This window comes from Oryctolagus cuniculus, chromosome 17, assembly GCF_051225735.1.
Source record: "Oryctolagus cuniculus isolate XC-2025 breed Fujian yellow rabbit chromosome 17, ASM5122573v1, whole genome shotgun sequence".
Taxonomy (NCBI): domain Eukaryota; kingdom Metazoa; phylum Chordata; class Mammalia; order Lagomorpha; family Leporidae; genus Oryctolagus; species Oryctolagus cuniculus.
In genome coordinates this window covers 60,044,031-60,059,518 of record NC_142883.1, presented here as the reverse complement: position 1 = coordinate 60,059,518, position 15,488 = coordinate 60,044,031, and the positions used below count along the sequence as shown (strand labels likewise).

The 15,488-nt window shown below is 56.7% G+C and overlaps 1 protein-coding gene across 2 annotated transcripts in view; it reads left to right on the top strand.

Moving 5' to 3' along the window:
- The window catches only part of ADORA2B (adenosine A2b receptor), a 40,609-nt gene that overhangs the window by 10,249 nt on the left and 14,872 nt on the right, over positions 1-15,488 (top strand). The window contains exon 2 of one of the 2 annotated variants that reach the window (XM_089316601.1): positions 9,938-10,064. In XM_089316601.1, the coding sequence (XP_089172727.1) occupies positions 9,979-10,064 (86 nt within the window). In that variant the 5' untranslated portion in view covers positions 9,938-9,978. Of the gene's footprint in view, positions 1-5,193; positions 5,629-9,937; positions 10,065-15,488 lie in introns of those variants that run through there. The other variant, NM_001082175.2, reaches the window with a different exon arrangement.

Genomic DNA, 15,488 nt, shown 5'->3' with positions numbered 1-15,488 from the left:
CATAATTTCCATGGACTTTTCAAAGATTCCTTGTATACATTCAAATATATGTATATTTATCATATAATTTCATCCTTATTTTAACCTTCATCATATTTCACATTTGTAGAAACTAAAGTATGCCACCTGGTACCCATTCCCCTTCTGAAATAGTATACATATCACTATTTCACAAACATTGTTCAAGGTCCCTAGGAAAGCCACTACAGAGAAATAACACAAAAGCCTTTGAGTGCATAGACTTAGAATCCACCAGTGTTGGGAACATGTGGGTGCGTGTAAGTGGGGTGTAGTCCCCAGTGGTGCCCCTCTCTGGGGTGCAGAGCTGCCTCTGGAGATTGGGCAAGACCTGCCTGACAGCAGTTCACTGACCAGAGGCTGAGAACCCTCCTGGGGCTAGGCTCATCCTAAGGAACAATGGAGCTTCTCTTAAACTTGAACCAGTGAGAAAGCCTTGGATGCCAGAGGGAGGTGGGAGGTTGAGGTGCAGTAACTTGCCCTGAAGTTGTGTGTTGATTTCCAGAAATAACAAGGATCTCGTGGAAGATGAAGGCTGGGAGCGAGTAAGAACTGTGTCTGTACAGCCAGCAGGGCGTTAGGCACTCAGATTGCTCCCTTTGACACGCACATGGACGCTGAAGGGTGATGTGCATTTTCCTCCCTTCCACTTTAGTTTAAAGGGCCCCAAGTTTATTGAAATGGCAACACATTTGGAAAAGATGGACCCCACCCTCTGCCCTTTTAAATAAAGCATGTTTGGCCTAAGCCAAGCATGAGCATTCCATTTCTCTGTGCTCACGATTGGCTTAGGGTAGCATGTGATCCATGACTTTGCCCCATGATAAATGGTAGGGAGGCTAACCCCTTTCTGATTTGAATAAGGTTTAATGAGCCAGTGATGGCAGCCATTTTGTGACCATGAGGTACAAAGTCTAAGAGGAAAGCTACTGAAGATGACAGAGCGTAAGACAGAACCTGAGTCTTTGATGACATTTTTGATAACTGGGCCTTCTCTTGACACCACCTAGCTGCCTCTTGGATTCAGCTCTGGCAGCTAGAGCAAGGTCAGACAGTGATGAGAGATGGGAAGATGGGTCCTTGCAGTCTGGAAGAGGTCCAGGGAGGGCCAGTGTGTGTGTGGGGGGGGGTCGGCTTTTACCAGTCAGAGACCCATTTGGGCTTCTAGGGCTCTAGTCCTAGTTTATCCAAATGCTCCCTTCGCGGCAGTAGTTTTCAAGGAGTCCGTTTCCTACAGGTGGTCAGTTGGCCCATGGCTCCCCTGTCCTTTCTTATCTTGATCCCTGTGAAGTAGGTTTATCATCCCGTCTTGAACATAGAAACGGTGGCCTAGAAAGATTGATGAACTTGTCTGAGGTCAACAGCAGAACTGAGAGTCAACATGGGACCCCTGCTGCCAAGTCCTGGGCTCTGGTCTCTGCACTCTGGTTGCTTTCGAGACTAAAGCCCACAACTCCCTTCAGGCACCACCCTTCCTCCTGTTTCCACAACACTAATTACCTGTTCCCATAGTGGTGAGTCCAGTCCAAATCCTAGCATGAGTTCTGGACCAGGAGTGGATGGCGTTAGGGAAACAGTCCATTTCACACAAACTTTGGGAAGAGGGAAAGGTGGTTGCATAAGCCGAAGGGCGCTGTGCTGGTGGGGGCTGGGTGTCGCTCCCCCTCTTCATGGAGGAACGACACAGGACCCTGCCTAGGCTTCATATCCGAGTCACGGCACCATTATGTCGCTCCCCCTCTTCGTGGAGGAGCGACACAGGACCCTGCGCTGTTCTTTCGTCTGCTCGGCCCTCCCCGGGTTTGCTGCTGGTTCTTCCCGGGTTGGCTACTATCCCTTCCACCTCCGTGGAAGGGCAGTTCCCCCTGGCCACATTCCCCACTTCCGCAGGGGAGCAGCACACCGCCGGCCGGCTCTTCTCGGGGGCTGCACAGGTGTTCCTTCAGCTACATGTTCCCCTTAGATGTTCCTGGTGCATGCCGTCTCTCTCCTCCTTTATAGTCCTCCTCCGCCAATCCTAACTCGGCTGCCCACACGCCGAGTACGCTGCTCTCCTCCAATCAGGAGCAAGTCCTACAGTTTATTGGTTGAACTGGAGGCAGCTGGGTAGAAGCTGTTTTCTCCTCTCCCAGCGCCATATTGTAGGAGAGCAGATGCATAGAATAAGTCTTAATTCCAGTAACTTAGTCTAGTCCGAGCTGCTCCCCACAGCTGGGGTGAGGCCAGTGGGCAGGGCAGCTCTTGGGGTCTCAGGTCAGCTACCTGGGACGCAGTGGACGGCAGGGGGTGCTCAGTCCTGCCCTGTGAGCCTCTTCCTGCTTGGGTGATTTGAGCAGTTTCCTGGAGGAGGCTGGGCTCTGGAAAGGGGAGACGGGGCTACAGGCACTGAAAATGCTGGCGCTGAGCCCAGTGCCCCAAGGCTGCAGCGTGCGGGAACCACTTACAGTAACGAGCTGACCAGGTGCTGCTTTGGTCCTCAGGCCCTGCCCAGATTTCCAGGGCTAGTGGCCTAGCACCTGAAGCAGGACCCCCCTCCCCGACCCTGCCACCTCCCCACTGCTCTGCAGAAGCTACCACCCCAGGATGCTGCTTCTCTTTCACCCCTCCCCCACTCCATGCTAACAAGTGCTTTTGGAGAGGGTCCTTGATCCCTCTACCGGGCCAGTTTCTGTGGCAACAGAAGGTTGGGTCAGGTGTTGTGGGAACATGGCCAGTGGAACAGGTGAGATTAGAACTGAACAGCCTGGAATGGGTGGGCTCGCTTGTATTTTAACTTATAAATCGTGTTTTTTGTTACAGAAGTTAACAAAGTGTCATGGAAAATAGATTTTTTAAATCCCCTATAATAACTTCACCCAGGATCTTTGTCCATTTTCTGTTGCTATAATCACAGACTGAGTACTATATAAAGAACAAAGGTTTACTAAGCTCCTTGTTCTTAGCTTGGGTTCAAGGTCAAGCGGCCACCTCTGCTGAGGTCCTTCTTGCTGCTGAAGACTCTGCAGCCTGAAGGCAGTGCACGGCCTCACGGCCCTCTCTTGCTCTTCTTACAAAGCTCAGTTCCTCTGGACTCGGGCCTCGTATTTAAAGCCCATCTAACCTGAATCGACTCCCAAGAGTTCCATATCCAAACACACTAGGCGGTTAGTGTCCGCGCCCAGAGCAGTGCTTCACAATGGGGATTAAGTTTCAGCATGATCAGTGGGTGTTTGGGCAGCTGTTAGGCCCTTAAGGCTCTGTTGGGGACTCCTGCAGCCAGTGAGTCCTGGCTCTTTTGCTTCTGATCCAGTTCCCTGCTAATGTGCACCCCGGGAGGCAGCAGGAGTTGGCCCACATACTTGGGTCCCTGCCACCCATGGGAGACCCAGATTGAGTTCCTGGCTCCTGGCTGTTGCCGACATTTGGGAGAGTGAACCAGCACCTAGGAGAGCTGTGTCTCTACTTATCTGTTTCTATGACTTCAAATAAACAAATAATAAATAATTTTTTTTTTGACAGGCAGAGTGGACAGTGAGAGAGAGAGACAGAGAGAAAGGTCTTCCTTTGCCGTTGGTTCACCCTCCAATGGCCGCCGCGGCCGGCGCACCGCGCTGATCCGATGGCAGGAGCCAGGAGCCAGGTGCTTTTCCTGGTCTCCCATGGGGTGCAGGGCCCAAGCACCTGGGCCATCCTACACTGCACTCCCTGGCCACAGCAGAGGGCTGGCTTGGAAGAGGGACAACCGGGACAGAATCCGCCGCCCCGACCGGGACTAGAACCCGGTGTGCCGGCGCCGCTAGGCGGAGGATTAGCCTAGTGAGCCGCGGCGCCGGCCGCAATAAATAATTTTTTAAAAAATTCTAACGCCTAGAAAAAAGTTTCAACGTTATTTTTGGTGGGGACTTTTACACCAAAGCTCCCAGCTAGGACATCTACTGGGAGTGACATCTGCTTTGTTGTCCTTGCTGTCACCTGTTAGTGTTCATGCCTCCTGTAGGCTGAGAGTTTCTTATTACAGCTACATTGAGATACGATTCATATACCATATAATTCATCTAAATGTACAGCTCAGTGGTTTTTTGGTGTATACACAGAATTGTTCATCACTCTAAAAAGAGACCCTGTATCCTTTTAGCAGTCACGCCCATGTTTAGTCTTTTTCCTTAACATTTTGCCAGCATGTTTTTCTGTTGCCCAACAATCTCCTTTAACCATCCTATTAGATGACTTCTAGCAAGGGCTTTCGGGTGCAGGAATGGCACTGCCAAGAATGTTCTAGAATGGTGACGGTGGTGAGGACTAGGGCAGGGAAGGGGGGGTGGTGGCAGGAGCAGGTGGTGAGCAGAGACCTGGGGCCTGGCCTTGCGGTGGAGAGAGGCAAAGCCCTGGAAGCAGGAGCAATTTGATTGTGGGGAGGGCGGAGTCAGAGAGACAGCAGCACCGGTTTGGGGGATGGAGTCAAGAGAAGCTTGGTTTTGCACTTTGTGGGTTTGGGAGCGAGTGCTACAGCCGGCAGTGGGATGCTCAGCCTGGGGAGCAGTGAGGAGCGGAGGGGAGATTCTGGAGTTAAGGGTGTTAGGAGCCCATGGGGAGCCTGAGCTGACCCACGTGACGGGAAGGAACACCGGCATTTTGGGGACGCGGAGACTGTCCTAAGGTCGGAGGCAGAGAGGGAGCCGTCGGGGGAGTGGCATGCTTGGCGGCGCGGGGCTGCAGCGCCCCCATGGGTCCTTGCTGTTCGGGTGCGGCGGCCACGGGGGAGTTGGGAAGGTAGTGTGCGACCCAGGGGCCGCAGGAGCAAAGCCTGTTTCCCTGCGGCGGCCAGGGGCGTGGGCGGGGCCCGAGCGCGGGGTCCCCAGAGGCCTCAGGTCGTCCACGCGCCTGGTGGGGGAGCAGCGCGACCGCTCGGACAGCCCCGCTAAATTCCAGCTGGAGGAAAAGTTGGGGACTCTTCTGGCTTATGTTCGCCATAAGGACGCCACCCGCGGCCAAAACGAAGGGTTGTCACGTGCGGATGTGGACCTCGGCTCCTGCGAAGGAGCTGCGTTTCGCCCGCGAGTGCGAGACGGGCGGGCGCACCGGCCAATGGGCGCCTGTCTTCTGCAGCCCCGCCTACCTCCGCCCCCGCCCCCGCCCCGTCGCGGGACCCGGCAGCGAGCACACGAGCTCCGCTGCTCAGACGCTGTTGGAGGAGGCGCGGTGCGGGTGCTCGGGCCATGCCCGGCGGGGCTCACGCGGCTGTCCCGCGCCCGGCCCGGCCCCGGTAGGCGACGCCCGAGGTCCGGGCGCTCCGGCCATGCAGCTGGAGACGCAGGACGCGCTGTACGTGGCGCTGGAACTGGCCATCGCCGCGCTGTCGGTTGCGGGCAACGTGCTGGTGTGCGCCGCGGTGGGCACGTCGAGCGCGCTGCAGACCCCCACCAACTACTTCCTGGTGTCCCTGGCGGCGGCGGACGTGGCCGTGGGGCTGTTCGCCATCCCCTTTGCCATCACCATCAGCCTGGGCTTCTGCACGGACTTCCACAGCTGCCTCTTTCTCGCCTGCTTCGTGCTTGTGCTCACTCAGAGCTCCATCTTCAGTCTCCTGGCCGTGGCCGTCGACAGGTACCTGGCCATCCTTGTCCCGCTCAGGTGAGGCGCGGCGTCCCGCGACCCTGAGGCCCCTCTCCTGGCCCACGTTCCTGCCCGACGGCCCTGGGAGCTGTGGTTCCCGGCCTGGAGGACGCTGCCACCCCTCCAGACACGTGCGCGCGCTGCCTAGACCCTGTCGGTGACCCAGAGCAGCACCCTGGTGGCTGCAGTGCCCCACCCGGGCGCCCCGCATGCGCGCATCCCTCTAAGAGGTTCTGTGTGTGGGGAGTTCCGGGGTCCCAGGGAGTGCGGCGCCTGCGCGCGGGCAGGTGTCCCCGGGCGCGGAAGGTTTAGCCACGGCATCTGCACTCCTGCGGCGAAGGGTGTTTTCTCCCAGCCCTCTCACCCCGCGGCCGTGCTGGGCCCCAGAGAGCCGCGTAGTGCGGCCGAGGGGTGGGGGTCTGGGAGGCGGGCAGGCTCCGGGCAAGGCAGCTTCGGACAGCGGGAATCCGTCCCGTAGAGTGGATACCCCTGGCGACCCAGCTTGGGAATGTGCCTGCTGCAAAGGAGACGGCCAGGCCGACCCAGGAGCGTGCCTGCACGCTTAGCGGTGACTCAGATCACCTCCATATACTTTAAAAAGAGTTACAGCGCTTCCAGGTTCTCCGGTCTCCCAAGCCTGAGGGTTAACGTGCTGTTGCGTGACCTTGTTTACCCCCTGCTGTTCTGTCCCAGAGGGCTGAGACGTGCCACCAGGATTTAGGAAAACTGGCGAACTTACCCATCCACTCTTTCCCCACACCGAGAAACGGTAGTATGGGGTGGGGGTGGGGAGCCAGCGCTCAGCAGTGCTGGTGAGTCAGAGGGGAGGGTTAGTTGAAAGCATCCTGTCTCTGGTGCCCAGGCTTTGGCATTTCACAGGTGAGCTGGGATTCGGAGCTGAGACAAGGAAACGAATTCCTAGGAGCCGGAGGGAAGGGCAGGGCATTGACTGAGTGCCAGATGTGTGGCAGACAGTTTATGGTGAATGCGCGGGATCCTTTGATCCTGGCAGTAACCGCGAGGGCAGGTGCCGCTACCTGCGTGTTCCAGATGAGGGAGCTGCAGCTTCAGGAAGATGGCTCTTGCTCAGCACCGCACCTGCACCTCCGGAGTGAGTGTCAGAGCTGGCAGCCGGCGCCGTGCACCCACCTGTGCTGTGCTGGCCGGGCTGTGGCTGGCGCTAGTGTTTGGGAGCTGGGGAGAAGCACCTCCTGCGGTGAGGGGAATGTGCTGGTGGGAACTGAGCAGAATGCTCCCACCAGCCCGGGAGCGGGATGCCAGTGAAAACAGGAACCTCCTACTTGGCCAGGCTGCAGGCCTGGCGGGGATGTCTGGGCTGCCTTTGGCAACTGACCGCCAGGACAGGTAACCTGTGAGGTGTGCTGAGAACCCAGGGATTTCCAAGGGTGGGGCTGCACAGCATACACCTCTCCTCTCTCACATGTACATCTCCGTGGTTTCTTGGTGGCCGTTTGGCAATCACACGCCCCCAGGGTACGTTACCCAGCTAGTGGAAACCCCTGGAGCTTGTCCTGGCAGAGACCCAGAGACACTTCCAGCTCTCCTGGGAGTTACTGGAAGACTCTCTCACGCTATACGCAGCAGGAAGTACCGTGAATATTTAAAGCTGTTAGTTCTTGCCCTGGTCTGTGCTGGGTGGGATCTTCAAGAAAATGGGTGTGGCTGTGGGGAAAGAGGTGAATCACAGGCCCCTGGCGTCTCTTTTGTGTTTGCTAAGGGCTGGAAGGCCGGAGGTAGGTGCAGGGAGGGAAGAATGCCCATTGGGTGGCCGGAGGCCCTCCCCTAGCTGAGAGGTCTGGAAGAGGTGTGTGCAAGCAGCCCTCACCTCTCTGAAAGTAGGAGCAACTGACCTGTCTGTGGCGCGGCGCCCACCCCGGTGGGCTGGGGAGGTGTTGTGCTACCCTCAGCCCTCCTGGGCCGAGCCTGGGTGAGCCTCCTGCCCCCAGCTGTTTCTGCCCTCCTGCTAGTAGGGCGTGCGTCCCATGAGCCGAGTGAGAAGAAATGCAGGGAATCTGCCATGCTGGTGTCTCTAACCAGGGATTTGGGGTCACTAAAGTTTGGGAGCCCCATGGAGTCAGGGGGCTTGAGCCCTTCTGTGTGGTGCAGGGCGCCCCAAGCGCTACTTTGCCCTGAACCTCCTTTCCCCCCAGGTCATGGACCTCCAGGTGGGAGCAGAGTCTGAAGGGCCTGTTTGGGAGGAACCATCTCCACCCCCCACCAAAGCCAAGCCTTGAGGAGGGCGAGGCCCAGGGAGTGAGGGTGGCAGGCGTAGGCCCACTCTTCGCCGTAGCCCTGTTCACTAGCTCAGGCGGCCCCTGTGCCCCAAGGCTCCCAGTGCGAGGCTTGAGGCCACAGCTCCCTCCTGCCACCCAGTTGCCAAGGTGTCTGCTGCCGTGAAGGAGATGACACTGTGGAAGGAAAAGGGAGCCCTTGGGCGATGCTGGGCACACACATGACACCGCGGGCCTGGCTTGGACAAGATGGGTCTCTGCTCCCAGCAGGGTGATGAGGTGTCCACACACACAGCCCGCTTGCTCCATTTCACGTGCACAGGTGGCTGCTGACATTGGCGTGGACAGAGGGTCCAGTTCCAAGGCCATGACTAGCAGTGGTGGTGATGGGGTGTACTTGGATTTAGGGCATCGGCTCCTGGGCTGGGGGCGGTTCAGACAGGAGCACTTCCCTCCCCAATCTAACCATGCCTCCCAAGTGCCACACTCACAGCTGAGCTGGGGGCCGCTGACTCGTTCTGTCTTGCCCTACGCCCTGGCTCAGCTTCCCTGGCGCTGTGGTACTGAAGCTGGCTGCTTCTCCACGGAGCAGGAGGAGGTGTCGTGCTGGGAGCATGCAGCTGGCTGGGTCAACGAAAGGAGGGGCGCGTCTGCAGACCTGGACCCGGCACCCTCCCTGCCCTCGGCTACAGGGTGCCCTCTGTGGCCGCTTGTCCTGTCTGGGAGGTGGGTCTAAGAGACTTCCGAGTAAAGCTGCGTGCCTCCAGTGATCTCGCGGCCTCTGCTCAGGGTGGCAGTGGGCAAGGAGCTCTGCGTGTTTCTGTGAAACCTTTTCTTTAATTGAGTGGTAATCCCTGTACCTTTGATGTTGCGTAAAAGAAAGCTAGGAAGGAAAATGTTTAGTTCTGGACCCCTACCACCCTCAGCCTCCCAGGGACTCCCCTCCTGGAGTTCCACCTTGTGTCACTGTTCATCGTCCTCTTCCAGATCTTTCCCGTGTAGTGGCCCTCAAAAAGAAGGGTCTGGTTTTGAATCCCCAGAACCTGTGAATATGCATTTACATGGCATATGTGTGTGTCCATAGCGTATGGATCCCGAGGGGAGGAGCTTCTCTGGGTGGTCTGGGTGGCCCCTGCATGTAGGTGCAGCCTTGTGGACTGCGGAGAAGGCTGTATGAAGACAGTGGCAGAGACGAGTGCTGTGGCCACAGCCATGGCTGCCCGGAGCCACCAGAACCCAGAAGGGGCCATGGCAGGGATTCTGCCCCAGAGCCCTAGAGGGAGTGCAGCCTCCAGAGCATGGGAGACCAACTAGCTACATTTTTAAATTAAAAAAAAAAAATAAGATTTATGTATTTAATTGAGAGACAGTTAGGGAGAGAGCAATCTCCCATCCATTGATTCACACCCCCAAATGGTGAAGCCAGAGCCTGGAACTCCATTCATGTCTCCCATGTGGAGAACTGGCAGAGGTCCAGGCACTTGGGCCCTCCCAGGCGCATTAGCAGGGAGCTGGATCCGAAGTGGAGCAGCTGGGTCTTGGACTCTTATGGGATGCCGGCATCGCAAGTGGCGGCTTAACCCGCTGTGCCATGGTGCCAGCTTGGGCCTGGTGTTCTTTTGCAGGACCCAACCTGCAGCCTGATGCCTGGCTTGGGGTAGGCAGCCACGCTGTGGATGAAGACAGGAGTGACAGCAGGGGCAGGCATCGGGGAAGTGTGGAAAAGGATGTATGTAGGAAGGGAGGATCTGAGAGGGCAGATTCATTGTGTGGCTCTGAGCTGTCTGGTGGATAATGGCAGGAGAAAAGCTGGTCCAGTGAGGTTTTTTTTTTTGTTTGTTTTTTGTTTTTTTAAGATTTATTTATTTGAAAGAGTTACACAGAGAGAGAAGGAGAGGCAGAGAGAGAGAGAGAGAGAGAGAGTGTGTGAGTCCTCCATCCGCTGGTTCACTCCCCAATTGGCTGCAATGTCCAGAGCTGCGCCAATCCGAAGCCAGGAGCCAGGAGCTTCTTCCAGGTCTCCCACATGGGTGCAGGGGCCTAAGGACTTAGGCCATCTTCTACTGCTTTCCCAGGCCACAGCAGAGAGCTGGATCGGAAGTGGAGCAGCCGGGGCATGAACCAGCGCCCATATGGGATGCCAGCAGTGCAGGTGGCGGCTTTACCCACTATGCAACCGTGCCGGCCCCCAGTGAGTTTTAAGTGAGTAAATGAAAGGAAAACCATCTTCTGAGAGGATTTCTCACAGTCCTGAGGGAGGACAGGCAGAGAGGGGCTCAGAGATGTCCTGGGACTGCCAGGCAAACAGCAGGTACCAGGTGCTTGGCGTGTGGCTCCGCAGCCATGCACAGGTTGGGAGCCACCCTGTCACCCCAAAAGGGAGTCATCCAGACCAGGTGTTGCTTCTCTGTCACTGACCGGCAGTTGTTGGCACACAGTCCACTTGACTGCACCTCCCAGCCTGGAGCAACAACCTTAACACCAGCAGCAGGTTGCTCCTGGGCACACCACCCCCCCATGTTTTATAACTTGGACGGTAACCTCAGCCCAGCTCGGGGCTTGTTGCTAGGCATGGGGCTTCCCTGGTGGGCACGCAGGTGCCTGGGCAGGAGCAGAGGTCTGCTGTGGTCAGTGGGGTCCTTAAGAACCTGGTCAGATCTGAAGCCATCCAATCTAGAGGGCACCTGCTGGCCCGGTCCCCGCCCCGTGGGTGGAGTCAGGCCAGGCCTGGCTGCCTGGTGATTAGGAGCACGTGGAGCCCCCTGGGCAGGGGAGATGCCAGTGGAGTTGACAAGTATGTTTCCCCTGAAGAGTGGGGATCCGGGGCCTGGGGCTTACATGGCATAGGTGTGCTGGGGTCTCCCCCAGAGAGCAGGAGCCTGCTCTGTAGACTGGGCTGTGCCCACAGCCACTCAGCATGCCCAAAGGGACCAGCCACCCCTGAGCAGAGCAGCACCCGGGGCACGAGCGAAGAAACCAGGGTGCATGGCATTTTGGCCTGAGAGAGAATCTGTGCTCCTTTCTGGATGCACGGTGGTCTCTGGCCTCAGGGGCCCCCCATGCCTCGCCTCTGTTAAGCTCCAGGCCGACTCTGTGGGGTCAGACACTTCACAGATGACTAAGGCTCAGAGAGTTACGCTGGGTCCTGGGCCTCACATGCATGGGAGCTGCCAACCGCATGTGATGCTGAAGGGAGACACTCCCAACCCTGCAGTGGTGCAGGACGCTCCAGTGGTGGCCGCCCAAGTACTCCTTAACCATTCCGAGGGACAGACGGCTGCGGCCACCTGGTCACACGGCCAGGTGAGGAAAGAGAGGCGCCACCCTGTGTGTGTGTGACGTCCCTGAGACCTTGACTGAGGACAGCACAGGCTCTCATCTCGCCACCTCCCTCCTCGAAGCTTCAGCTTGAGCCTTGCTTACTCTCCCCGAGGGCATTAGCAGCATATGCCCTTGATCTTGAAGTGATGGGCTGGAGACACCGTGGTTGGTCAGTTTGTTGGTAGCAGGAACTTGGGGCAGAGAGAGAGCAAGCGTGTGTGCTTGGACGGCCTCTCACAGGCGCTGGAGCTCTCACAGGCGCTGGAGGACAGCTGCTCACGCGGTCAGGGTGGAGGGGTTGGAGCACATGTTCCAGAGGGTCGATGCTTGGCTTTGGCGGGGGGAGTGGGACGTGTGCCAGGGAGCAGGGGCTCGGCACACTTGCTGTGAGGGTGAGCGTGTGGGTCGTGGCTGGGTGGAGCCGCAGGTCCTCCTGGGAGGCTTGGAACCTCATGGTGGGGGTGGTTTTTGTCCTGAAGATTCTGGTGAATCTGTGAAGGTGTTACGTGTTTTCCTGAGTTAGAAAGCAGCCAGTAGGCACAGAAATCACCCAAGGGTGTAGAAGGGGAAGTGAACCCCGGCCCTTTACTGGTCTTATGCTGGGGCAATCCCCACCATGCCCTGTTGCACCCAACTCGAACCCTGGCTTTGCGCCGCCACCTGCCTGCCTTCTGTGAGTGGCGGGGGCTTACCATGCCTTCCCCCTATCCAGCTCCTTCCTATTTGTATCATGGTTTGATTTTTCCCATGAGTATTTCAGTGTGCACTAATGATTCCATCGGTTGTAGAAAGCATCTGTTAACTGTCAGGAAAAATGGGGAAATGTGAGGCCCTACCATCTTTCCCAGGTCTGTACATTTGGTGTGTGTCTCTCTCTCTCTCTCTCTCTCCCTCTCCCTCTCCCTCTCCCTCTCCCTCTCCCTCTCCCTCCCTCCCTCCCTGATTTTATTTACTTATTTCAGAGGCAGAGTTACAGAGAGAGAGAGGGAGAGACAGAAAGGTCTTCCATCTGCTGATTTGCTCACCAAGTGGCTGCAACAGCCAGAGCTGATCTGGAGCCAGGAGCTTCCTCCTGGTCTCCCGCGTGGGTGCAGGGGCCCAAGGACTTGGGCCATCTTCCACTGCTTTCCTAGGCCATAGCAGAGAGCTGGATCAGAAGTGGAGTAGCCTGGGGTAGAACCGGTGCCCATATGGAATGCCAACACTGCAGGCAGAGAATTAACCTACTACTCCACAGCGCCAGCCCTGCTTTCTGTTTTTTATAAAATTATTTACTTGTTTGAAAGGCAGAGTGGAAGTGGAGCAGCTAGGACTTGAACTGGCACTCAGCAGGGATGCCGGCATCCCAGCCAACAGCCTGTTCCACAATGCCAGTCCTTACTTCTGGTTTCTATCAACTATACGGTGACTCTTGGCATGCAGCTTACCTAACAGAGATCTTGCTTTCAAAGAGGTGATTCATGGGGTGGGCATTTGGTGCCACAATTAAGATGCTACTTGGGGGGCCGGTGCTATGGCATAGCTGCTAAAGCACTGCCTATACCTTGGGCCCCTGCACCCACGTGGGAGACTTGGAAGAAGCTCCTGGCTTTGGATCGGTGCAGCTCCAGCCATTGCAGCCATCTGGGGAGTGAACCAGCAGATGAAAGATCAGTCTCTCTCTCTGCCTTGCCTCTGCCTCTCTCTAACTCCGCATTTCAAATAAAATAAATAAGTCTTTAAAAATGCTACTTGTGGCTGGCGCCGCAGCTCAATAGGCTAATCCTCCGCCTGCGGCACTGGCACACCGGGTTCTAGTCCCGGTCGGGGCGCTGGATTCTGTCCCGGTTGCCCCTCTTCCAGGCCAGCTCTCTGCTGTGGCCAGGGAGTGCAGTGGAGGATGGCCCAGGTGCTTGGGCCCTGCACCCCATGGGAGACCAGGAGAGGCACCTGGCTCCTGGCTTCTGGTCAGCGCGGTGCGCTGGCCGCAGCGCACCGGCCACGGCAGCCATTGGAGGGTGAACCAACAGCAAAAGGAAGACCTTTCTCTTTGTCTCTCTCTTTCTCTCACTGTCCTTCTGACTGTCAAAAAGAAAAAAAAAAAGCTACTTGTGGCCAGTGCTGCGGCTCACTTTGTTAATCCTCCGCCTGAAGTGCTGGCATCCCATGTGGGCGCCGGGTTCTAGTCTTGGTTGCTCCTCTTCCAGTCCAGCTCTCTGCTGTGGTCCAGGAGGGCAGTGGAGGATGGCCCAAGTGTTTGGGCTCCTGCACCCACGTGGGAGACCAGGAAGAGGCACCTGGCTCCTGGCTTCGGATTGGCGCAGCGCTGGCCGTAGCGGCCATTTGGGGAGTGAACCAACAGAAGGAAGACTTTTCTCTCTCTCTCTCTCTAACTCTACCTGTCAAATAAATTAAAAAAAAAAAATGCTACTTGGGATACCTGCATCCCATATTGGTGGAGTGCCTGGTTCAGGTTCTGGCTGCTCTGCTTGTGATCCAGATTCCTGCTAGTGCACCCTGGGAGGCAGCAGGGGATGACCCCGGTGACTGGGTTCCTGCCACCCAGCTGGGAGACCTGGACTGAGTTCCAGGCTCCTGTCTTCAGCCTGGCCCAGCCCTGTTTCTTGTGGGCGTTCAGGGAGTGAATTAGTAGATGGAAAAATTTCTCGTCTCTCTATCTGACCTTCAGATAAAATGGAAATAAGTAAGTAAAAACAGAAAAGGTTAATTCACCCAGTTGTAAAGGAATTGAAGCTGTACATGTAAGGGCAGGAAATCGCCTGTCTCTGATTTCTGGGTTCCCAATTCGCCTGTGGGAGGCAACCGTTGTTCTTATGTCATTGTCTACATAGAGGGTGTGTTGAGCACATTCGTATTCTGCTGTTCCTTTTATGTTGTCAGGGTTTATGCCATTTTCATTCGCTCTGTAGCTGTACAGAAGGTTTCTGGACTGCATTGTCTGAGTGTTGACTTCAGAGGGAGCAGCGTGCTTGGGGTGGGGGGCAGGAAGGGCCTCCCTCCCCCCACGCCGCACCCCAGGCTGCTCAGGGAAATGGTTCTGATGTCCAGGTCGGGTGGAGTCTGTTTTTGGTGGCTGTCCGTTGCTAAAAGATTCGCCACAGCTTAGTCTGCTTCGTGTCTAGATTACACATTTCCTCCAGAGATACGGAGGAGACATGCCTTCCCCTCTCATGCTGGTCATGCAGCTTTCACAGCAGTTTTTTAATTATTTATTTTTATCTGTTTAGGGGGAGGGAGAAGACGGCAGGGGTGGAGAGAGAAAGAGAGCACGCTCTTTCATCCAGTGGCTTACTCCCCAAATGCCCATAACCACCAGGGCTGGACCAGGCCAAAGCCAGGAAGGCAGAACTGCAGCCAGGTCTCCCATATGAGTCGTAAGGACCCAAGTACTTAGTAGCCATCACCAGCTGCCTCCCAGGGTGTGCATTGGCAAGAAGTGGAGTGGCCGGGACTTGTACCAGATGCCGTGAAACGTGGGCATCTCAGGAAGCACCTTAACCACTGTACCAGACACCTGCCGCAGGCTGGTCTCTGTGTTGGACAGCTGGCAGGAGGGTTTGGAGAGGACGAAATGGTCTGGGGTAGCCGATTGTCATCCAGGAGCAGGGCCGAGGCTGGGGGTCCTGGGAGATGGGTGTGATATGACGTCTCCCCCAGCGGTTGATGTTTGGTATCAGCCAAGAGGGCTGGCAGGGTCTGGAGCAGAGGGACCACCAGTAAAGCTACATAGGCACCCAGGGGACCAGGGCAGGAGTCCCAAGAACCAGAGGTCAGTAGAAGCAGTCAGTCAACCAGACCTGGAAATGCAGCTGGCCAGGGCCAGGCAGAGCAGGGACCTATGGGCATGAGATCTGCCTCTGTCCATCAGCCCAGGCGAGCAGCCAGCGGGGCTGGTGGATGGCACGTTCTGAGAGAGGTGCTTCTGGCTCCGAGACTGAGATGGCAGGGGACAATACAGGAGGACCTGGTGACTCGGGTGGATGCTGGGCTGAGGGAGAGGGGGAGTCCAGGGTGGCTCCTGCATCTGGAAACAGCTGGCCATGCCACCCTGAAGAAAGGGGCCTTTGGCACCAGCTGTAGTCTGGGTTGTGTTTAAGGTTCCGGCATGTTCAAGCAGGTGCTTGAGTACTGGGGAGTTGGGGTCAGTGCTTCCACCCGGCTGTGGACCCAGCCCCTCTGTCTTGGCCCCCACCCAGCACCAGGAAGCCAGTCTCGTCTCTTGAGCTCTCTGCATCGACAGTTGCCCTTGTAGCCTACTCCTCACATAACTGCCCTCTTTCTTTCTTACAGATTTATTTATTTCAA